The sequence below is a fragment of the Ciona intestinalis genome, chromosome 10, assembly GCF_000224145.3.
Source record: "Ciona intestinalis chromosome 10, KH, whole genome shotgun sequence".
Classification (NCBI taxonomy): Eukaryota; Metazoa; Chordata; class Ascidiacea; order Phlebobranchia; family Cionidae; genus Ciona; species Ciona intestinalis.
This window is the reverse complement of record NC_020175.2, coordinates 3970110-3992873: the sequence shown is the minus strand read 5'-3', so window position 1 is coordinate 3992873 and position 22764 is coordinate 3970110. Positions and strand designations below refer to the sequence as shown.

The window sequence follows — 22764 nt, the reverse complement described above, 5'->3', positions numbered from 1 at the left end:
AAAACAGCGTTGTTATTTCTTAAAAACGCGTTCAGAAAACGTGAGTTTTATGTGTTAACGCGGTATATTCCGTCTTGCCCCACAGTACCATATATTTATACACTTTCTTAATGCTATTTCACCTTTGGTTTTAAACGATATAACGATCGTACAAATACACTTGCCGGCCAGGGTCTGCACAACTGTTTACGTAAATACGCCGCGTTTTGTGGTGGTTCGGCATTAATAAACAAATTGCTAGGCAAAACCTACCAACCATAGAACGTCGGCACTTTATTCTTGCTAAGTGATAATTAGGATAATGGCTGTTATGTATGCAAATCATAACGTAATGTATTTGTTATGATATGCGTTCGTATAAGCTTAACGTTATAACTTATTTGAATCGGGGGTGTTTTGTTTTTTTAATTATACAACAACAGTTTGCTGTTAATAAATAATGTCATAAATATGTCTTTTTCTAATTTGTGGTGTGTTCCAACGACTGTCGTTTCATCTGGTATTTTCTGTTTCTTGGTAACAAAATTGTGTTGTTCTATTTGGCACATCTTACTCAGAAAGTTACACACGCGTTAACTTGTATAAGCAGGTACGAAGTGTATAAAACTCTAGGATAAATAGGTTACATTCATTCATATAATATTATTGATTAGCAATATATCCATATTATTACATATTGGTTAATATTCTGCCTTCATTCCAATAGGCAAATGATAAGTATCCGGTAAAACCCCGGTGTAAACTCCCCGGTAAAAATTAAAAGGTGGACCACTCTTCCACGGTCGAGTGAATAAAAAAGATGCAATAGTACACGTGTTGCAACGTTCAGGCTTCTGATTGGTCCATTATTCACAACATGTATGTGTGTCTATTCGGTCAGGTGTAAAATCCGAACCGGTGCCTTTGCCATTTGTATTTGAGTCTGTGGGCTGAAACAGAACTAGTTTAAACTAGTTAAAACTGATTTAAATAATATGAACCACTTATGTTGTGATGCTAGTAAAGTATAATCGTTACGTGGTAACTCGTAATCGGGCAGGACGGGAAAACAGACACCCGTGTTATTAGGACTGTTATTCCCCAGCCACGCGACAGTAAATTAGTGACATTCATTCATTTATTGACTGTGTAACTATAAAATGTTTCATAAAGTGATTATAATGAGTTTCAATACTTTGTTACGATGTTTAAAGTAATGACATTCTTCAAATTCCAGGTATTTTAAGGTAGAATCTTCGCGTTGGTAAGTTTAAATATGTATCGGTGGAAAAACATTTTACTTCTTATATCTCTTGGCTTATTGCTGACAGCAAGTTTAAGCAAAGCTGATGAAGAAGAGAATGATGATTCAGGTTGTTAAGAATGAAATCTCGATGCTAGTGAACCATCTCTCCCCTTATTTTCGGCAAACGCATTAACCTGTAACCACATATATTCACTATAGCCCATGTCTCATAACTAATAGCTCCTAACTACCAAGTGGTTTCTGTAATTGTATTTCATTTCCACACACTTTGTTTTAGTTCTGTAAAAAGTTTTAGACCTGTAAAAGGACCTTTGTTTTAGACTTTTAGCCCCAGTCTTATACAAAAGACATTCTACGCAAATATGCCATTTGGAAACAAAATTATTTTACAAAAATAAATACAATCAAGCATAAAAACAGCATACAAATTTTAAATTTACAAAAATAAATTCGCTATTTTATGTAGTCTCCATATATACGTATGGAGGCAGATTTTATAATGTTTCTATGTTAACATTTTCTATTAGAAGACGAGGAAGAAGAATCTGCGCCCTCTGAACCAGAACGGGAAAATGGGGTTTACGTTTTAACTGATGATAATTTTGATTCTTTCATCGAAGATAAAGAAGTTGTTTTATTGGAGTTTTACGCCCCATGGTGCGGCCACTGCAAAACATTTGCTCCCACATATGAAAAAATTGCACAGGTAATTGGCAAATGAAAAAGTTTTTTTTGCGCTCAGGATATTTTTTACACAATTTGTTTGAGTGGATTTTCATCTGAAGTAGAAACATTACCCTGACACTGGGACAGATAGTTCATTGAATAATAGACTGATCCCATATTCAGAACCCAGGATACACCAATTTATACCAAATTGTATGCTATTACTATTACACAATTTTTTCAAATTTTATAAATTCATGCCGGCAATAAAAAGGGATTATTATTGTGTAAGTTAATGTTTACCATTTTGTTAACTGTTCCAGGCTTTGGAGGGAAAAGTTGCGGTTGCGAAAATTGATGCAACAGCAAGTAAAGATCTAGGAGGGAGGTACGAAGTCACCGGGTATCCAACTGTAAAGATTCTAAAAAAAGTTGATGGAGAACATCAAGCTATCACATATGATGGCGCAAGGACTGAAGATGGTATGTTATTCAACTAATTGTACTAATCGATTTTTTGAATTTTGTTACATCGCTTTTTTAACTAAATTCCTGAAAAATGTATGTCGATATGTTGTATCTAATTTTAGTCAATATGTTCAGCCCAAGTTCAGACAATAGTTTACATAATAGTCAATGCAGTGGGGTCAGGGTTAGATAGATGTATATTTCTATGAAACAAATCTAACTTAATGCTTCTAATGTTTAACTCAGTGTAGACAAATCCAGGGTAGGCCTGCTTACTTTGGTCTCTGCCACCCAGATTTAGGCCTATGATATTTATGTAAAAAAAAGAGTTAAAAATGAAAACCTTTTTCCAGCTGTCGTGCAAAAAGTGATGGAGCTATCGGACCCTGACTGGAAGCCACCACCAGAGGCAGTATTGACACTCACCACCGAAAACTTTGACGAGACGGTGAACAACGCTGACATTATTCTGGTTGAGTTTTACGCCCCATGGTGTGGCCACTGCAAGAAGCTCGCCCCCGAATACGAGGCAGCTGCTCAGGAGTTAAAGAATCGGGATACGCCGTTACCTCTTGCTAAGGTAGGTGGAATTTACATATTTTGCCGTATTGTTGGTGTTAAATGCAAAAGTTTAAAATGTATTGAACTGATAATAGGCGTCAGCTGTGTCATGCTTTAATTTTTAGTAAAATTTTTCTTGATATACAGTTTATCCTATCACTGTCAAACTCATAGAACCTCTTACTTAATGCTGGGTATTCAATACACTTTAGGTCTGTTTGTTTGTATAGACACCTAACAGTAGGGTAAAAACTGTTCAGACATAGAACTGAAATGAAGCCTAAAACATATTTCACACCGGTTTCCACCTAACAAAACGCTTTTTTACTAAAACCATTTTGTGTGATAAACAAAAAGTTCTTTCAATTGTCAAAAATTAAATCCATAATTTGCACAAAACATTTAGGTTGATGCAACAGCAGAATCTGCCCTAGGAACGAGGTTCGATGTATCGGGTTACCCCACACTTAAGTTGTTTAGACGCGGACGCGCATATGAATATGACGGTGGTCGGGATAAAACAGGTTGGTATTTTTTCCTCAAATTGGGAAACTAGGTAAATCAAGTAGAATTTAATGCTAAGTGTTTGTATAATACATTGCACAGTTTAAAAACGATAACAATATATATAGAAGCTAATGAAACATTCTTTTCAAACCACTGCAGTTTATAGAAATATCAGTAATTACAATAAAGATTTGGTGCTAAAAATCGTAACAGACAAAAATCAAGTCTAACTAATTGTAAAATAAAAGAAATATATTTTACACCTAAATGGTATTGTCAGTCTTTTATTCAAATAATCTCAATAACTTTAAATTATCTATTTTTTTGTTAAGTTATTAAAATTTTTTTTTTCCAAGGCATCGTGAACTACATGTTGGAGCAGAGTAAACCACCTTCCACGAGCGTAGAAACTGTGAAAGCGATCCGAAACATACTTCATCATTCATCTGATGTTACCATCATTGGATGCTTCAATGGTGCTGATGATACTAACTTGGAAGTTTACCAAGATTCTGGTGAGATATCTATAGAGCAATGATCAGTGTATGTAGATTTTAAAATTAATACAGGAATAAGTGGATCACTCTCATTTCAAGGCATTGATGGTCGTTATTTAACTTATAACACTGGTGTTCTGTTTCATACACCTCGTACCCACTTACAAGTTACCACTTATGTGAAAACTAATTATGTATGTGTTCATTTATTTATTGTATGGTTCCACAATTTAGACAACCCATAAGGGAACCACCAGGTTACAGAATTAGGGTTTAGTGTTCTACCTAATGACACATACGCTTGGAATGGTAGCTTTGAGCCTTGTACCCAGTGTTACCGCCACAATCACATTTGTGGATCTGTTTGCATTAATTATTTTAAAATATTTAATACTATAAGATATACAAATACAATCAGAAGCATTTTTTTTTTTCTTTGTTTCGGGACATAACTCAAGTTTTAAGCTAAAAATGTGACTACAAACAAAACAATACATAATTCAACATCATAACATTTAACATTTCATCCACCCAGGCAACAGCCTTCGATCCGAATACACTTTCCACCACACGTTCAACAAAGATGTGATGGACGATGTTGGATGTTCAGAAGGAGAGATCGTCCTGTTTCATCCCGAGCGATTTCATTCAAAATATGAGAAGAAAAGTTACAAGTTTCCCTTTTCTGTAAGGATTCTTTAAGAATTTCTGAATTATATATATATTATATCTAAAAATTGTTTTCCATTTTTTTTTAAAAAAACATGATTGTTTACTATGTGTGCCTAATATTTTATTAGAAAAGCACAACAAAAGCAGAACTCGAGAAATATTTTTCATCTCACTCTGTACCACTGGTTGGACAACGTACGAGAGATAATAAAGACAAGAGATACGGAAAACGTCCTCTCGTGGTTGTGTATTATGGTGTGGACTTTAGTTTTGATTACAGGTATTTATTTATTGTGACTTTTTTTTACATTTTTTTACATCACGGTGCAAAATTTTTTCTTGCTATTACATTGCCTAAGACAGGTTTTTTGGTGTTTTAGATTAGACAAGCATATGTAACCATTAAAGTGTAATTTGATTTATTTTTATTATGTTTTTTTGCCATTTTGTTAACTGCCTCAAGTCATGTCACAGACACTACCAAATTTTAACTTGTGGCAAATCATAAGCTAGTTTGAGGTGTATAAAACAGAACACCCGTGTTATAACGACAGTCGTTTTCCAGCTATGCAAGGATAAAATTCATTTAAATTAATTTAATATTCACAATATTCAGAGTGGCAACTCAGGTTTGGAGAAACAAAGTCTTGGAAGTCGCAAATCAATTTAAAAAAGTTACTTTCGCAATCGCCAATGAAGAAGATTTCCAAGGTATTATCTGAATAAGAAAACAAGCATCAAATAATTCACCTGAATTTTTTTTACCAGAATTATTTTTTTATTATCATTCCTTTTACTATTTTTTTGGCACATTTTTATTTTTTTACAAAATTAACATTTTTTTGTTTTATTCGATTTTTCAATTTTGGTTTTCATTTTTTTTAAATTTCTAATAATGTTTTTTTTAGAATTTTATAATACTGTAATACTCCATATCGATCTTGTCAGACAAATTTTGTTATGAGAAGAAAAATATTACATGTATATATGCTTACAATTTAGTTTACCCTCTTTCCCAAACAAAGTATTTTTTTTAAATTGTAAACATATTTTTGTAATCTGATTAAAAAACTCCTGTAAAGAAAATGTTTGGGAAAAAGAAAAATAATACATGCACTTACAACTACCCTCTTTTCCAAACAGAGGAATTAAAGAGAGTTGGTTTGGAAGATTCACCCGAAGAGATAAACGTGATCGCTTATGATGATGAAGATAGAAAATATCCCATGGAACCGAATGAGGAGTTTGATGCAGAGGTTCTACAAGAATTTGTCGAAGATTTCTTAGCAGGTTATTCAAAATGATTTTTTTGCTTATTTTTACACTTTTTAAGACCTCTGGTGTGGTAATTCCAACAATTAAGTGAAGAAGAAACTTTTATTTTTAAAAATTTGTTTACAACTTTATTTTTATAGTTCCTGCCTATTATTTTTTTAAACGGGTAATGGGTCAACTTTGGTACAAGTTCTAGGTTCCATGGTGTACCTAATATAGGCCTAAACCAAAGCTTGTGCGGGGTAACTTGAACGCACAATCCTCGAAACTAATTTAATTGGGTGTAAAACTTGTAATGTTTACTGATACTGAAAAATTCGATACAGAAAATGTCAGAGTAGGCTAACCCACCGTGCCACCCCAGGTTTGGTGCCTATGCCTCTATTTTTTACACTTTTAATTTAAAAAAAATAAAATAGTTTTTACATTTTTTGTTTAGGCAAATTGAAACCGAAAATTAAATCTGCTCCAAAACCAAAGAAAAACAGTGGAGCAGTGAAAGTTGTAGTTGGTGACACATTTAATGAACTTGTGATGGGAAAAAAGAACGTCCTAATAGAATTCTATGCACCATGGTGTGGCCATTGTAAAAAACTTGAACCAGTGTTTAAAAAACTAGGAAAGAAATTAAAGGTAAGGAGATTCTGTAGGAGGAATATTTTTAGATTAGTTTTGGAAATCTTTTTTGTGTCTATTTTGGTAAAAAAAATTTTTACCATTGTCTAATTTACACTGATCTAAATTTGTACCTAAATGTTTGTTTTTTTAATTGGTAAAGATGGGACATCTTTAGCAGATAATATCCAAAAATATCCTGATAGTGTTTTAACAATTAACACTGGTCTATGGGAGTTGTGAGGATACAGTTTTATAATTCTTGAAATTTTTCTTTGTTCAAAAGTGCCCCATTTTTTCCCAACCTAAATAAAATAAATAAACTTTTTTGTGTATTCCTATTTTTTACTGTATTGTTTATAGAGAATTTACCATTTTCAGGGCAACGACAAAGTAGTAATTGCCAAAATGGACGCAACTGCAAACGACATTCCTCACTCTGCGTATAAAGCAGAAGGTTTTCCTACGTTGTACTGGGCACCAGAGGGCTCCAAAGATAAACCAGTGAAATACGATGGCGGTAGAGAGCTTGACGATCTCCTGAAATTTGTTAACGAGAAACTCAGCAGCTCTAAAGACGAACTTTAAACCAAGAGAGCGAAATATATGAAAAATTTCGTTTTTTCTGCAAAGTTTCAGTTATCATGCACTTTTTTCCGCGAAAAAATGAAAATATTAGTAAAATTTTGAAAAATTATGACCAACACCTAAAACTGCTTATTTTTTCGTACAAATATTTTGAAACGCAAAACTTACGTACACTTTTTGGGTATTACATCTTGGTTACGCTTTTTTCAATTTAAAACTTGTTTTCTGAAGCTTATTACACAGATGAAGCAATTAAACTGCTACAGTGTTCCCACATGAAAACCTTCTTGGAAAATAAGTTGCCAAACAGTTGTACCGAATAAAATTTATTTATAGTTATTTTGTGTCATGTTTAGAAATAGTTTATTTTAGAAAATTAGCAAAAATGGATGAATGTAACTTACTTTATCCTTGTGTGGCCGGAAAACTTCATACGGCTCGTGCAAGCTTACGAGTTACCATGTATGTTACTTTGTGGGTGTTTATGTTATTTTTTTATGTATGGCTGATAATTTGGACAGCTCATGATGACCACTGGGTTGGAGAAATTGCTGTTAAGTGTCTTGCCCAAGGACATATACGCCTACAATAGTAGCAGCGACGAGCGTTAAACCCACAACCTCTGGATTACAGGGAGGCGCGCTAACCACTTTGCCACGGCGACGGCAAAGTGATTCTAAAAAAAGCTACGGAAACAACAATTTATACAGCTCCAGACACCCTGTGATTAATATAGGTGTTTCCGATTTAAAACAACACATACTAAAAATTGTTCACAATTTATAACTTCGCGAAGAACTCCGGAATAGTTCATGTCGGCTCTTTCGACCGCGTTATAAGGTCACAAAGGTGTTTGTTGAAAACAATGCCATCATGCGCCGTTAGCGGATAGAAAAACATCAGGCAACACTAAAAATGCCTCCAAGGACATTTTCCAAGTTGATTAGCCCTCCCCGCTTTTGGTTGATTGGCACACAGTCCTCGCTTACAAAACACTCGCTTTCCAATGCGTGGCAGTTACACTACGTGGACGGTTGGTTGAAGTTAGTTCTGCAACTAAAATGGATTGTATTTCAAGATTTTAAGTTGAGTATTATTTAAGTTAAAACTATTGTAATTTATACCGGTATATTACTATTTAATATTATTATTTTATTATTTAACTATTGTTATCATTGTTATTAAATTGTTTAAATATTATTATATTATTATTGTGCCTTAGGTTGAATATACTTTAATTCCGCGCAACGGTTGTTTATCACGTCATAATATAGGAAATTACGTCACAATCGCTACTATCGCTTTGAATAACCTCCTGTAGTTACCGCGTCGCTTTCGCTAATATTGTTACGTCATAGTTAGGTCATCGCTGCTGGTCAACACTCGCCCTTGACGTCACAATACGGTTTGTTCTACGTATGCGTTTCGCGATTTTTATCATGGGGCCCCATGCGCGTTTTGCGTCGACGCAAGGCACATTACTTGTATATTCTAATTAAATTTGCCCTATGAGCGCGAAGCAAGAAGATCAACGAATTGGTAACGTATAAATCACAGTTGGCATTATTACGTACATAAGCTCTTTTCTAGAAACATCGATGATGTGACGTTACGAAGTGGTGATGACGCAACAGAAGAACCCACTTCGTAAGTTCATTTCTTTTATTAATCCGTATTGCTTACAAATACCCGTTTAAAAATGTTCGATATTTTTAGAATATGGTATGTGACGTCACAGAGAATCAAGCGGGCCATGTGGCACGGAAGAAGAATGAAGGTAATTATAAATGACGTAATAATATACACAGACTCAAACGATTATATTCTTGCAGAAAAGTCAAATAAAGCTGCCGAAGAAAAGCGCAAGGTATTGTATATTATCATTATATTATTTGGTGAAAAACTCAAAAAGAACTTGAAATCTATTTCCGACTACAGTAATAATAAAAAAATCAATAAATTTATTGTTAACAGTTGGAAAGATATAGCTCATTTGAGTATGCAATATGACGTAATTATTACGTTTGTTTTGCCAGCGAAAAACAAAGACGAAGACGACATAAAAGGGATACACGGTTTGAGGTTTACGTATATATTATAAGTATGAGTCGTGTGTTGTATGTGTGTCTTGTCTGCGCTGCTGTATTCTTGTTCTGCTGGGTCTAATGTTGCCAGCTATTTTTAGTCAGTCACTACTTTAGTGCATTTTGCATGTCTATGAAATATATGCAACGAAACTATGACGAATATCTTGCTGAATCGGATTTTGTTGTTGTACACTCTATTGGGTACTTCCTCTACAAAGGTCGAATCCTTCGGCGATTCTGCATTTTTCTGATCGATTGGTGAGAACGCTGTCTTGCTACACAAATACTCGAGCAATATTAACACGCAGTATAATATGCGCATAATTAAAGTTCATAATTTAAACTATACCCCATCCCGATAAAACAAAACTACTATAACTTTATATTAAAACGTCATGTAGCGTGATTGGGACGATGGCCACGTCACAGTTACGCTACGACGTCGTTACGGTGGGTCAGAGCATTGTCCTGACCCTGCGTTCGATGCGGTTACGTCAGTTTCGATTGAGTTACGTCACGGTCAGGTTGTTGCGTGGGCGTCGCCGCCAGTGATGCTACGCTAGATATTTAGGTCACTGTCAATGCGGTTCGTAACAACCTGATGCAGTTTCGTAGCAGTCGTTGCGGTGCGTAACATCCGGACGTTATTATACAGCGTGAAGATACGACTAGAGTATCGCGGTACCAACATGTCGACTTACCCTTTGATTGGAACATACGGAGCTGTTGTTGTTTTCGACTCCTTGTGGTCAAACATTCAATATGGTGTACACACTTCAGATGATTATTCTTTAGGATTTGAACCATATTTTGTTTGTAGATGTTTCAATGATTATGTTCGCGTTTATTAACTTTTGACTATGTCCCTTTTTGTATGATTGAGCTGTTAGGTTTGTTGCATGTTTGGCACATGTATGTCGCTGCACTCGTTGTACTATTTTTGTCTTTTTGTTGGTGTGTTTTTTGTTGTGCACATTTTCTAATGTGCCTTCGTTGTATTATTTTTGTCTATGGGGGTTTCTTTAACCTGCGTGGACAGTAACATCCCGCAAGGGTTTCTCACCTGAGTAGAAACCCACTACCATTGGCTGGGGGCTTGTCGTGCCGTAGTGGCTTTTCACCAACGCCAGCCAGATAAACTATGAAGGTATTTTAATCCTATTTTTATTTTACAGAAGTCATTTCATTTAAAAGCGTGATTTCCAAATGCTTTTGAGCGGGCGATACCTTAAATTTAGTATCGTATTTTTCAACATTGCATTTTTTCATTGTCTGCGAATCAAAATAAATTTAAAGCTGGTATTATTGCTGTTGTACTGTGTGTTTAGCAAACTTGCGGTCGTTTGTATAAATAATTCAATCCGCACGGTGGCAGCAGAGGTTTGTGCATATACTTCATATTCTTGTTCATACTTAGCCTGTAGGCGTCTAAAACTTTCATTTGGAAATGTCTATAAGCATGAGAGTGGTTAGAATTTTTAAATGGCTTATTTCCCCCTGCACTTTTCGTGTAATTTGAATTTTGACCATAGAATGCTGAACATTCTATGGTTTTGCCTTCTTTCCATATTTTCTAGCCCAACACCCCGCTTTGATAAGAACAGGCGCGCGCGTTCAACCGGAGAAATGAAATAGCTAAGCAGTTAGTCATGTTGTGTTGTAACTCTTAGACTTACCACACGAATGAATTTGAATAGCGTGAAAGAAGGAAATAGAACAGTTTATAGTCCTTTGTTTACAACGTATACAACTATAATATTTGCGTTCCTTTCGCCGTAAAGGGCAGCATTTTTCCATCCGGAAACGACATACCGTTTACTAAACTGCCAGTTTTTACAGTACCATAATAGAACTTGACTTATGATGCGAAGAAATAAAAAACTGGTCGAGGGGGACCAAACTAATGAATGGAGAAAATCAGGAAGTTTTGTGAATAAGCCCCAAAGAGGGTGGCTGCATCCAGATAGCTCTGTAATGGGACCTGGGGTGGTCTATTCAGTACAGGTATATTACCATGTTAATGTAGTACTATAAGACTAAGCTTTTTAATGCTTTTATAGCTGACATAGGGGTTTACGTTGAATATTGAAATTCTGTTGAATATAGAAATTCTTTATCATTGAGTGTTGGTTATTAAAAATGCCCAGTTTTATTTGTAATAAATAAGAACATGCTTTAATGCTTAATCTGTGTGTTACGTGCATAACGGCCGAACCGCTAGTGGCACGGTAAACAAAGAACAGTTTCATTTTCAAGAGACTAATCTTCTTTGGGTATCAATTTTACAGTTTTAAGTTGGTAATAGCATCATAAAGTATCAGAAATTATCTTATAAACATGGTTTAACAATCTTGAGCTTAAATAAGCTAACTCAATGTTGATACACACATAAACTGATAACCATGTAAAATAAGTTAAATAACACGATTAGCAAATTAGTTACCAAATAACAACTTCATGCGCATCGCTATTTGCATAAACATTTCACTATTCAAAAAGGGTAATAGTTTGTTATTACACACGAATGTCAATAATGAAATTAAATTGCTTTTTTTAGTATCTTGGATGTGTGGAAGTGAGACAGAGTATGAGGACTTTGGACTTTGATATGAGAACATTGGCAACAAAGTGAGAAAATTTTTGCTAATTATGCATTTTCTATGTATATATAGCTCATATTGAAGTTTGTTTTTTTTGGAACAAGTTTGATATAATAGTTAAGAAACGACAATGTAGTCTACAGTTCTTTTAATGAGAGCAATTCGTTTGATGTTTACCACGACAGTTTTATGAATTCAATTGAGTTTTTATTAAGATATTTGCTTATTAGTTGTAAAATTATATGGCTGTTACAAAATACAATTAAATAAAAAGAGGTAGGTTTCATGTCTCCTCCAATCAAAAAAGTTGTGTAACTGTTTTCACATTTAATTTTGTTGCTGTAATGTTTTTTGTATATCAGAAAAGTAAGAATTCAGTTAGGGTTTTTTGATAGTTTTCTACATTTTTCCCAAATAATGTCAAATTGTCTTCTGAGGGTGGCTTTCGAAATGCCTAATTTTTTAATACATAAGTAATCTTGTGTTCTAACCCAGATTTTTAATACAATATTGTTTTTCAACTTAGAGAGGCAATTTGGAGAGTACTTGCCTCCACCGGGATGTCTCCTCTTCCTCCAGCAGCGAACAGAAGTGGAAGAAAGAAACCTCCTAAAGATGTGACAAGAATTTTGGGTGAAAGACCAAACCTAAAATTTTCCCAATCCTTCATAAATCTGACAATTTCAACTGCTAGTCTTACCTTGGTGGTTTCCAACACAGGGCAGGTTAGAAAACGTGTTTTATTAGATTGTTAGCTGTAGACCATTGGGGTACTGTAGAGCTGCATAAAGTGCTCCCCTACTTTTAAAACAAGGGTGACATTACAGTTTTTAGCCTATTTTAGCACTCCAGTTTTAATTACAAACCGAGTTTACCCTACTGTTCATTGTCTATGCAAAAAGCAGAGCTAAAGTATTGTATTCGCAATTCGCCGCATTAATTATTAAGATTCCCTATGTTTGATGACCTTAGTTTTAACTTTATTTCAACAATATCACCTCGGAATTGATGACAAAAAATGACAAAACATGACATTTCTACTATAGAGTGACTTTTTATTGGAGCAGTCTGAAGTATTACGTTGATTTTAGAATGACTCTTAACAACATGTGTGTGTTGCTGTGTACTATGCAGTGTATATTGAAACTTATTGACTCATGCTTGTGTTTGTACCCACACAGCCACACAGTGGCCTGTATAAAAAGTTATACAATGTGTCAATACTTCATAGTAAGGAATTGGGTTGGTTATAACTTATAATGTTGTAATAAAAACACAGAACATGATTTTTTGTTTCTAAAATTTTTCAATGGATATATTATATATAATGCACATTTTATAGTTAAAACAATACTTGACATTTGGAACAGATAGAAATTGAGCTTTTTAATATATTGTATTTAATTATATATATTAACATTAAAATATTCCTATTAATTTCCAAGAAATTTTCTTATGAATATATAAAAACCAGTAGTCAAATTTTCTATACCATCCCATAAACCTCAATTTCCATTTCCCTTTAGTTTATTGCCAACCATCAAATGCAATCAATATCATTTGCTTCTGGTGGAGACCCAGATACTATTGATTATGTTGCCTATGTAGCCAAGGATCCAATTAATAGCAGAGGTACGTGATACTGCTGTCTAGATCCAGCCGTGTATATTAGGTTTAATTAAAATAAGATAACGATTTACTGAAGAAATGGTGCCAGAGATTAATGGCTCATTGCTGAGTTATGTCACTATCTGTTTACAAAATGAGTTATGAATGAGTAAGTAGCAATCTTTGACAGTTTTGGTAAACAACTTAACCATCAACCTAGTTCTGTAATGCTATATCATAGTATAAGTTTAAATTATATATATATATAATAAGATTGTATAATGCAAATTTGTAATGTTATTTTTTTTAATGTATTGCACACAAAATAAACCCACCTTTTAGTCTTTTACAGTATAAATTTAAATCATATATATATTGTATAATGTAAATTTATAATGTTTTTACTAGTTGTTGCACACAAAATAAATCCACTTTTTAGCCTTTTATTGTCATTGGGCTAATTGGTAGTTATTGGTTTAAGTTTCTGTTTACATAACAAGCGCAGTAGTTACAAATGATCTAGTTTCAACTCTTAAACATTATCCCGCTTGTGTACCTCAGTACCTGATTTGAAACTTGTTATTTTTATGTACATAGGCCTGTATGGCGTAAGGCTATGCAAATAAAAGCAGGTTACTAATCCTATTTTTATAAACTTACAGCCTGTCATGTGCTCAAGTGCACAGATGGTTTAGCCCAGGACGTAATAAACACAATCGGGCAAGCATTCGAACTCAGATTCAAAGAATATTTAAAGAATCCGCCGAAAGCAGTCACCCCACCAGACCGTACCGAACCTCTATTCCACGATGGAAAATCAAGGTTTACTTTTGTTTGGGCATGAGATGTGCGCTGTTTTATACGTAGGTCTAGGTGTTACACTTTTAAAATGCTGGGGAGGCGGGGATAGTTCGATGTATATTTGTTAAACAAATATAACTTACTGTTTGTAATGTTCACTGATTAATGCAGTGCAGAAAAGTTTAGGATAGTCCTGCCTTTCTATGTTTGGCCCCTATGTATGTATGCCATGTTTACTTATTAATATTTAAAAAATAGTCAATATTTTCCCGGATGTATAATATAATATTTTATTTTTTATTTGTAAGATGGGGGGACGATGAACCTGAATATTACAACGAGATTCCAGGAAAATTAGCCCCTGAATCTGGTCTGAAGAGATTGGATGACGGATCAAAAATAGATGAAGGAGCAGTGGTTTACCCCAACCACCATAACTCACAAGAATATATTAATAATGGAATGCAGGTGAGCTGTTGGTTGGAAATGTATTATAAGTTTTTGCTTGTGATTTTCACTTTTTAAAAATCTAAACTAACAATTATTATGCATAAAAAAGGATCACAACTTCAAAAAGTCATTTAGGACAAATTTTGAGCGGGAAGAGTCAAAATGCAAGTATACATTTGCTTGGCAGAAACGTATATATATATTGATGTCGATATGGTGTGAAAAAGCTATTTGTGTGAAAGCAGTAAGGCAGACAAAAAGTCCATCCCTTAAGATCGCATAAAGAAAACAATTACCAAAATATCTCTTTAAAACCTGAAATATATCACTCAATTATTTTCAGAGCGAGTGTTCTGCCCCAACCCCCACACTTTCCACTCCCACCCCACGTAGAACTCCTCGCAATTTCGAAGATCACAATTATGTGAACACCTGCGTCATGCCACATGGACAAGAGGTAGTTATTTTGTCTGTGATTCAACATTAATAAGTGCTTTGTAACAATGGACAGAATGCTAGGGTGCTAGAGAAAATGTCAGCAGCATAGGCATCAAACCAGGGATAACAGGGTGTGCGACCTGTTATGGAGTGTTGTACACTGCATAAGTCATTAAACATTATAACCAAAGAGTTAGATTTGTAGGTGTGTGCGTCTAATTTTCCCTGTATTTAAAAATGTTTGGCAACTATGGCCAGCTCTACTATATAAAGTAAAATAGTGTTGGCATTTACAACAGCTTTTATTTGTGGGCATTTTTGTAGCTTACTGTGCATATTGTCTTTTTAGTAAGCACATCAGTAATCCAATTAGGAATTAAACAATATTGATTTTTAATTACCATTGTGGGTGGAAAGGGTTTTATAAATTATGTAAAGGATTCTTACAATCTTAATTTAAAATCGGTTTCCACTAAACAAAAATTTATTTGATTTATTGGTTTTTAAAAATTTGAAATGACCACTTTATTACATCTATCTGCTTAAATGCAAAGTATCTCAAACCAGCTTTGTAGAATGCTAAAATAATAAACAAATTTGAGAAAATTTTCATTTCTTCCAACCGCTATCGATTTATTTGCTTTCTAAATAAACAAGCCAGTGCTGCCATTTACTTAAAAAACTCCTTTATTTCAACAATTGTTTTATTAAATAGGCAACACCAGCTTCTGTCCGTCCAATGGCAAGCCCACAGCCAACTCCAGTTATGTCACATGGTAAAGTATTGATGTTTATTTTAAAGATAATTTATTCTTTTAATGATTCTAATTTCGGATAAACATTCTTCTAAAAAAATAATTTTTATGCAATGTTGTTTTTGTTTTAAAGAATTAACAACGCTCTATGGGAGTTGTCAGCATACAGTTTTATAATTTTTTAAAAGTTCTTTGTTTACTACCAAATGTGCAGAGAAAATAGCATGAAAAGGTGTCCCATCTTTCCCCACCTTACTATATTATATGTTCTACTTTACAGAACTATCATCTGGTGGAGGTGGTGCCCTTGCCATTGCAGCTGCCATAGGCGTGTCACGTGAACATACGCCAACCAATCAAAAGCGCCCATCTGTGGATGCATTTGACATGCGTGAGTCTTATTTTGTTTATTTACCCAAAAAATTCTTGTTTAATTTTCAAAGCCTTCAATTTTGTTGAAAATTTTTTTAGGGTGATTTTGTAATCATAAATGTAACCTATTTAACCTAATACTGCAGGGTAACGATTGTTTTAATGTAGGTGTTCTGTTTTTTATGCAACTTGTACCTGCTTACGAGTTACCACTTTTGTAACTTTTGGGGTTATATCTTATATCTAATGGGAGCAGTTTTAACCTTTTACCTCCTTGCTATAGACAGCCACTGTAACTGCTGTGCCAAACTATTTTCTAACTTTTTCCAGGACCTTTTGCAAACACCCTCAACCCACCTGCCACGCCCACCTCTGCCACCAACGCCCTCCAATCAAAACCCTGGTTCCATGGTCATGTGACACGCAAGGAAGCTGAGCAACTCCTCTCCCACGATGGCGATTTCCTCGTCCGTGAATCAACAACAACTAAAGGACAGTTTGTACTGAGCGGGGTACAAGACGGACAGTATAAACACCTTTTACTTGTTGACCCCAATGGAGTGGTAAGAACTTGTTTGTATGCATGGCAGTTATTTTCTGCAAGTGTAACCTGTCACACCGCAGTTACAATGTTTCCTTGATTAAAACCAATTCTTGGATGTTTTAATTAGTTATGGGAAAATTTGTGTATAGTTCTTATTAATTTTACAAATATATATTTCTTATTAGTATTAGCTCTTTGTTAAATGTTTTAATTATTTTAGTGGTTTATAAGTATAAAAGAACATCTTTTTTGCGTATAATTATTCTTTTTTCTAAAATTAGCTTAAAATAAATGGCACCTAAATACAATGTATCTTTGGTGTTTAAAAAGCATATCATGGTACTAATGATAAACTAATGTCATTATAATTAAAAGTTTATGTTTTGTCTTTCTTGTCACCAGGTTCGTACCAAAGACCGTCAGTTTGACAGTGTAAGTCACCTCATCTCGTTCCATAGAGACAATACGTTGCCCATAGTTTCCTCTGGTTCAGTCTTGTTGCTAAGGCAACCTGTCACAAGACAAATCGAAAGATAAAATGCTTGCGTAAATTTTATTTTATTCTCATTCCTCTTTTTCTGTTTATTATTATTATTATGCTGGTCGACTATTTTCAAACTTGAAAATACTTAAGTATTGTGTGGTACTGCGCTGTACATATTGTACTCAAAATTGGCATTTTTTCTTGAAAATGATTTTCATTTCATTTTTTGCGAATGAAATATTCTGCTGCTCTTCCAACCATGTTCCAGTGCTCTTAGCTTCATTTTCAAACTTCTTTATTCAAATTTTAGACAAATTGCTAGCCCAATGTAGATTATGTTTTCAACCCGTTTTTTTGCATCTATTTTAATGCTTCCAATTTCTGCTTTAACTGTACAATTATGCATTCAATGTACATGGTTAACATTTGCAATGAACACTGGAGTTTTAAGTTTTTATTAACTGTCTAGCAATCGTTTTTCTGATAACCCAAATATTGCTATGTTTTAGAAATTTTTGCAAGTTATCATGTTTGCATAATCTTTTTTTGTAAATTAACTTGAACTAACACTCTATAACACTATATCTGAATACTTTGCAATCATTATTTATACCTTTTTTGTGAAGGTATAATGCAAATAGATCACCAGTTTTGATGTCAATCTGATATGAGTACACAAATTCGGAGTTCCTTTTTTGCTTTCCTAATAAACTAGAGAGAAATTATCTCTATTTAACGAAATACCCAATTTTAATTTACCCTTCAAAGAAAAATATTGGATGTGTCTTGTAATTATACATTACTGAATTCTATTAATAATGAAGTGCACATGCTTATAATTTAGGGATCAGTAATGTAAAAATATTCATATGACTTGGATTACTAAACTGTTGTGGTTTTTCTTGGTTTGTTGTATTATGTGCAGTGCGTTAAACTCTTTGTAAATACACGTACACGACCGAGCAGCTTGAACGTTCATATGTATAGTACAAGAAAATGTATTTTGGTAGGTATAGTCCATTGTTTTTAAAAGTTTAGTCTTTTTTCAGTTATATTTTATATACCTTTTTCGGGTGTGGATATTTGTTCAACTGTGGAGATGTCCTAAAGTTGTCAAAATATCGCGAGCGGCTATTTAAACGCCCCTTTAAACAGTGTAGGTTCGATTTCGGGCTCGAGACTCCAGTGAACAATTCTACGCGTGTTCCCCTTTCTCTTTAAACACCTTTTTCTTTGTGGCTGAATAATAGAAGTTATAAAGAGAGGCTGCCCGAACGTGCGGCTACGTCAGAAATAAAGAAACGGTTTGTTTATCGACGGCGCGCGCGGAGAGAACGCATGGCAACCAAATAGCTTCATAGTTACAGCGTACGCGCGGTTGGATAGCATATGGCTGTATTTAGTTGGATTTTACACAACTTTTTGTCGAGATTGTGTCGTCATGCAGTGTAATAAACCCTGTCAGTAGTTCTAATTGTTGTGAATAGCTAGTTTGTACAGTTCTAGCAGTTTATGAAGAATATTACAGGAAATTTGAAAGGTGTTTACGGTTTTGACCAATACGGATTCGTGTTTTGGCCATGTACAATCACTTTTGGTGTATTTGATGTCTCAGACGCGCAGTTTTACAATATCGTTGGATTAATCATTGCCTTATGGATCAGCAGATTTCGTTTTTTTAGTTATACGATTCTTTTACTTGAAATAATAAACTTCTTCGCATCTAAGAAACACTTGTTCAACAACAGTAACTGACATACTGTACTGATGAAGTCTCAAAAATGGTAAGCAGTTAACCAAAGTGTGGTTTTGTACAATTTTAGGAATTGAATCATTACATTAGGCTTCCTTTAAAAAGGCTATTACTGGCCAAATATTAGAATTGTATATATGCTTAAATGTTTATAATTTAATCCTAAACTGCTGTAGAAATTAATTACCATGTAACCTATACATTAAAATATCAAATTTGCCATAAACAACGATTTCTCATACATTTTTAGTGGCAATTTATTTTGCCCAAACTCGCGTGATGCCAAACGCCCTTGTATAACCTTCAGATATTAGTATAACAGCTTATACAAGCGTCCCATTTGTGTAGCGAGCACAATTTCCTTTCAGTACCATTCAATACTCCCCTCATTTAATGTAGCAAATGTAAACAGTTTTTAAAGTCTTCACAAAAGCGCCAGACTAATAACACAGCTCTTTCCCCAAGCTCCAACAACAACATACCGTGTTCTGGTTTTCTCTTTCACGCGATTTCAATTAAACGATAAGAATGCATTTATCCTGCTTGCGTAGACTATTTATAGTTCGGTTTTGATAACATGTACCGTGTTTTATGGTGTGTAGTGTATAGTAATTTATTTTAATACACGACACGCCAAGAACGGCCGATAAACCAAGTTTTTTTTTCTATTTCTGGCAGAACTAATTGAATAGTTCATAAATTGCTGCGAAATTTTAAGTGGGGACTGAGTGGCCGCCTATGAAGAATTCATCATAAAGTTATATTTAACGTATTGTTGTAACGTCCAAGTTGTTGCTGGTTAATGGGCCATTTCGTGAATCGTAGACGCATTTCATTCGTTTTCAGTCACATATACGGTTTTAGTATGAATATTTTAGCATAACAGATTGCGCGACCTAATTATCGTATTGGTTTAAATGCCGTAGTTACATCAATTATTCACTTTTCTGCTTTTGAGTGGCCATAAGAGACCATTCATATTGTCTCAGGTGGCACAGACCTCGGCCGGCAGGTTTTCTCAACTTTGGCCACCAAGCGGGCAGCGGTACAGAATATGTTGACGAATATGTTCGACATAGAGTCCCTCCTACAGAATCGTTTAAACCAGCTGAAGAAATGCGAAAATCGGACGCAAAGGTGTCAGACGAGACAACTTTTAGGTAAAGTGTCTTATCTGAATACTGCTTGCCTTACTCGTTAATTTCCAAGAAATCTCTAACCCCCCCCCCCCCAAAAAAAAAACGAAATAAAATTTAATTTCGTTGTTTTTCTAGAAATTTAAATAAAAAAAAACAATGAAATTAAAAATAAAATTTAACATGGGAAAAAAGGACGATAGGCCACACGCATTTCTGTTCTTTATCCTGCGTTTGACAGTGTCCATATTTTTCAGACTTGATTACATTCCACACCAACTTTCAAAGCATGAGCCACACCCAAAAGAAGTGTACAACCCACCAGGCACGCCTATGGAGGGTGTAAGCATGTACAGACAAGACTACCCGGGTCATAACACAGGTCCTGCTCAGCTAGCGAAACGGTCGGAGGCAAGAAGTGTGCCTCTGGTAAAATTCGAAGCTCATCCTACTTATGCTAGTAAGTAGATTAAAGCACCAAACATGCAATACTTGTGAATGAATGTAATTATTTACCCTTTATTGCGAAAGTCGTTATAACACGGGTGTTCTGTTTAATACCCCTCATACCTGCTTACAAGTTGAGAGATTTTTACTTTATGATATGTATGTATGGCTGACAATTTTGTGTTGTTTTCGGGCCAAGGCCAGGACATTCCACCTTATCAATTTACCACTGAAGAATTGTTTTGAAATTTAGCTAAGCGCGCTTATACGAATTGTACCGAATACTTCATGTTGTATAAACCAACTGATGTTATTGTTTGTTTACAAAACACAGGCGACTTTAAACGTTGGACAATACCTCCGCGTGTGAAGTTGGGTCCCGACAACGATTACAAAAAGCCGGTTGTAAAAATGGAGAATACTTCCACTTTTCAACAGGTATGACATTCGTATTTAAAATTTTAGTGCAAATCAAGTTATAATGCTCCCAATGCTTTATTACCAGGACTACATTCACCGCTTCGCGCCACCACGAGAATCAGCGAGGCCGCCAGATAAAGCATTCCAGTCCGACGTCCCGCTGGAAAGCCATACAGTTCACCGGGTGAGCTTCATACCGCATCAGATACAACCAAGGTTGCAGCGGGAAAAAGAGAAGTACTGCGCGCCTACCGTTCCCATGAACTCCGAGACCACGTTCAAGCAAGATTTCACCGGACCAAGAGCCCTCCCGGCAGAGAGCATGAGGCCATCGCAAGCACCTTTCGTTTCAACAGATCCATTGGCGTCTTCGTCTGAATTCAGAGACAGTTTTGTCGCCTGGCCCGTCGTGCGTCCCTATCGTAAAGAGCCTTTGAAGTATCAGGGCCCACAAGGCGATATGGAGCTTCTCTCCACACAAAGATTGGATTTCAGGTCTCTGAATGGCCGTCCCGCATCTGCAAAGCGCCCGGCCGTAAGAAGAGGTAAAGTCATGCCCTTCGAAGGAGTCACAAACTACAGCAGTGACTTTAAGAAGTGGAACGTCCCAAGAACGCTTGGTAAACCTCGTCCAGAGGCCATCCAGCAAACTGGTAAGTTCTTTGATTTCATAGAATATAATAAACGCTATCATTGCCTACAGAAAATCCACTTAAAGTCTTTGTATACTCAGGGAGATTTGAAGGGCTATCCACCGCCCGTCAGCACTTCATCACACACAGCGGTGCTCTACCTGCCAGATCATGCAAACCAGACAACCGAGCTTTCCTCAGTGATTCTGCCCTCGAAGATAAAACGATTTACAAAGTGAGTTACGTCCCGAAATCCATGCGCGAAGTCGAGCGCTACCCAACACCGGATTGGCTGAAACAACAAGAAGATATTTGGAGGAAGACTGGCATGATGACACAAAAGACCAGAGGGATGACCCCCGAAGCTACCGCTGCGTATATTCGAGCTGCAGCATAATAATACTTCTTTTCCACTTTTTCTCAAAAAGAATTTTTGAGATATTTACAATCTTTATTTACGCTATAGGTTTAGACGTGCGCAGGATTGTTTATAGTTAGGCAAGTTTGTTTTCGAAAATCGCTCATCCCATTCTGGGTCGTCAAGCAAAATGCAGTACAGCCTCAAATGAGTGGCGTTTCACAACACTGTTACTGACCAACGTTATAATGTGATGGGCTTAATAATCGTCGCTTGGGTTGACCTGCATTGCTTACCAATCGGGTAATTTGGCTGCTTGTTTGGGTAATCTTAGAAGGCTCCTATTGTTTATGTACTCTGCCCGTTTTGTATAAAAAAATATTTTCATGGGCCGACTGCTGTGGCAACTGCCGTGTTGTTAGCCTTTTAATGCTGACAACGCTATGTAGATTTTTTATTATGCAAATCACCGATGAATATGCGGTGATTTACCTTTTGTAGCGATATATATCTATATAGGTTTTTAAAATTATTTGTTACAATTTAATTCTGTATAATAACTCAATAAATTTATGTTGGAAACATCGCGTAATTTGTCAGGCAAGTTCAGAAATAAACTGCTCTCGTATATATTTGAGATTTGCTGTTAAACTTTTCAGTTTATTCACTCACCCCCAACAAAAAAGTTTTAAGGTGATTTCTATGCGTTAAGGTTTAGCGCGCATGTAAATTTGTTTTACAGAAAAGTTTTGCGGGAAATTCAGGTAATGCAGAAGTAAAATTA

At 35.2% G+C, this 22764-nt stretch overlaps 3 protein-coding genes and 1 long non-coding RNA gene across 5 annotated transcripts; all 4 read left to right on the top strand.

The window, feature by feature from the left end:
* The first annotated feature begins 1216 nt into the window (after positions 1-1216).
* LOC100184179 (protein disulfide-isomerase A4-like) lies at positions 1217-7434 on the top strand. Of its 2 annotated transcripts, none has more exons than XM_009861696.3 (12): positions 1217-1352; positions 1777-1952; positions 2236-2395; positions 2734-2960; positions 3348-3465; positions 3805-3963; positions 4481-4632; positions 4746-4897; positions 5234-5328; positions 5761-5907; positions 6332-6525; positions 6889-7434. In XM_009861696.3, exons 1-12 carry the CDS (start codon positions 1256-1258, stop codon positions 7093-7095), a joined length of 1884 nt encoding a protein of 627 aa, XP_009859998.1. In that variant the 5' UTR covers positions 1217-1255; the 3' UTR covers positions 7096-7434. The 2 variants fall into 2 exon arrangements, with proteins under 2 accessions (XP_009859998.1, XP_002130820.1); XM_002130784.4 differs by having other exon boundaries at positions 1774-1952.
* Positions 7435-8306: 872 nt separating this feature from the next.
* Positions 8307-10242, top strand: LOC113474597. The gene is made up of 4 exons (XR_003396291.1): positions 8307-8742; positions 8812-8872; positions 8928-8962; positions 9132-10242. It is a non-coding gene; the product is annotated as an uncharacterized LOC113474597 (long non-coding RNA).
* Positions 10243-10967: 725 nt separating this feature from the next.
* LOC100181792 (SHC-transforming protein 1) lies at positions 10968-18200 on the top strand. Its single transcript, XM_002130889.4, has 11 exons — positions 10968-11186; positions 11740-11810; positions 12309-12507; positions 13309-13414; positions 14053-14212; positions 14500-14659; positions 14985-15098; positions 15795-15855; positions 16115-16225; positions 16537-16769; positions 17153-18200. Exons 1-11 carry the CDS (start codon positions 11043-11045, stop codon positions 17285-17287), a joined length of 1494 nt encoding a protein of 497 aa, XP_002130925.1. The 5' UTR covers positions 10968-11042; the 3' UTR covers positions 17288-18200.
* A 409-nt stretch (positions 18201-18609) lies between these two features.
* LOC100179482 (stabilizer of axonemal microtubules 2) lies at positions 18610-22562 on the top strand. The gene is made up of 6 exons (XM_002130943.3): positions 18610-19018; positions 19977-20147; positions 20381-20583; positions 20905-21008; positions 21076-21643; positions 21724-22562. Exons 1-6 carry the CDS (start codon positions 19002-19004, stop codon positions 22017-22019), a joined length of 1359 nt encoding a protein of 452 aa, XP_002130979.1. The 5' UTR covers positions 18610-19001; the 3' UTR covers positions 22020-22562.
* Positions 22563-22764: the final 202 nt, after the last annotated feature.

Coding starts and splice junctions, on each gene's coding strand:
- LOC100184179 (XM_002130784.4), top strand. CDS start 1,256: ATGTATCGGTGGAAAAACATTTTACTTCTTATATCTCTTGGCTTATTG. Junction 1,953..2,235: donor CATATGAAAAAATTGCACAG/GTAATTGGCAAA, acceptor TAACTGTTCCAG/GCTTTGGAGGGAAAAGTTGC. Junction 3,466..3,804: donor CGGTGGTCGGGATAAAACAG/GTTGGTATTTTT, acceptor TTTTTTTCCAAG/GCATCGTGAACTACATGTTG.
- LOC100181792 (XM_002130889.4), top strand. CDS start 11,043: ATGATGCGAAGAAATAAAAAACTGGTCGAGGGGGACCAAACTAATGAA. Junction 15,099..15,794: donor TCATGCCACATGGACAAGAG/GTAGTTATTTTG, acceptor TTTATTAAATAG/GCAACACCAGCTTCTGTCCG. Junction 15,856..16,114: donor AACTCCAGTTATGTCACATG/GTAAAGTATTGA, acceptor TCTACTTTACAG/AACTATCATCTGGTGGAGGT.
- LOC100179482 (XM_002130943.3), top strand. Junction 20,584..20,904: donor AGCTCATCCTACTTATGCTA/GTAAGTAGATTA, acceptor TACAAAACACAG/GCGACTTTAAACGTTGGACA. Junction 21,009..21,075: donor ATACTTCCACTTTTCAACAG/GTATGACATTCG, acceptor CTTTATTACCAG/GACTACATTCACCGCTTCGC.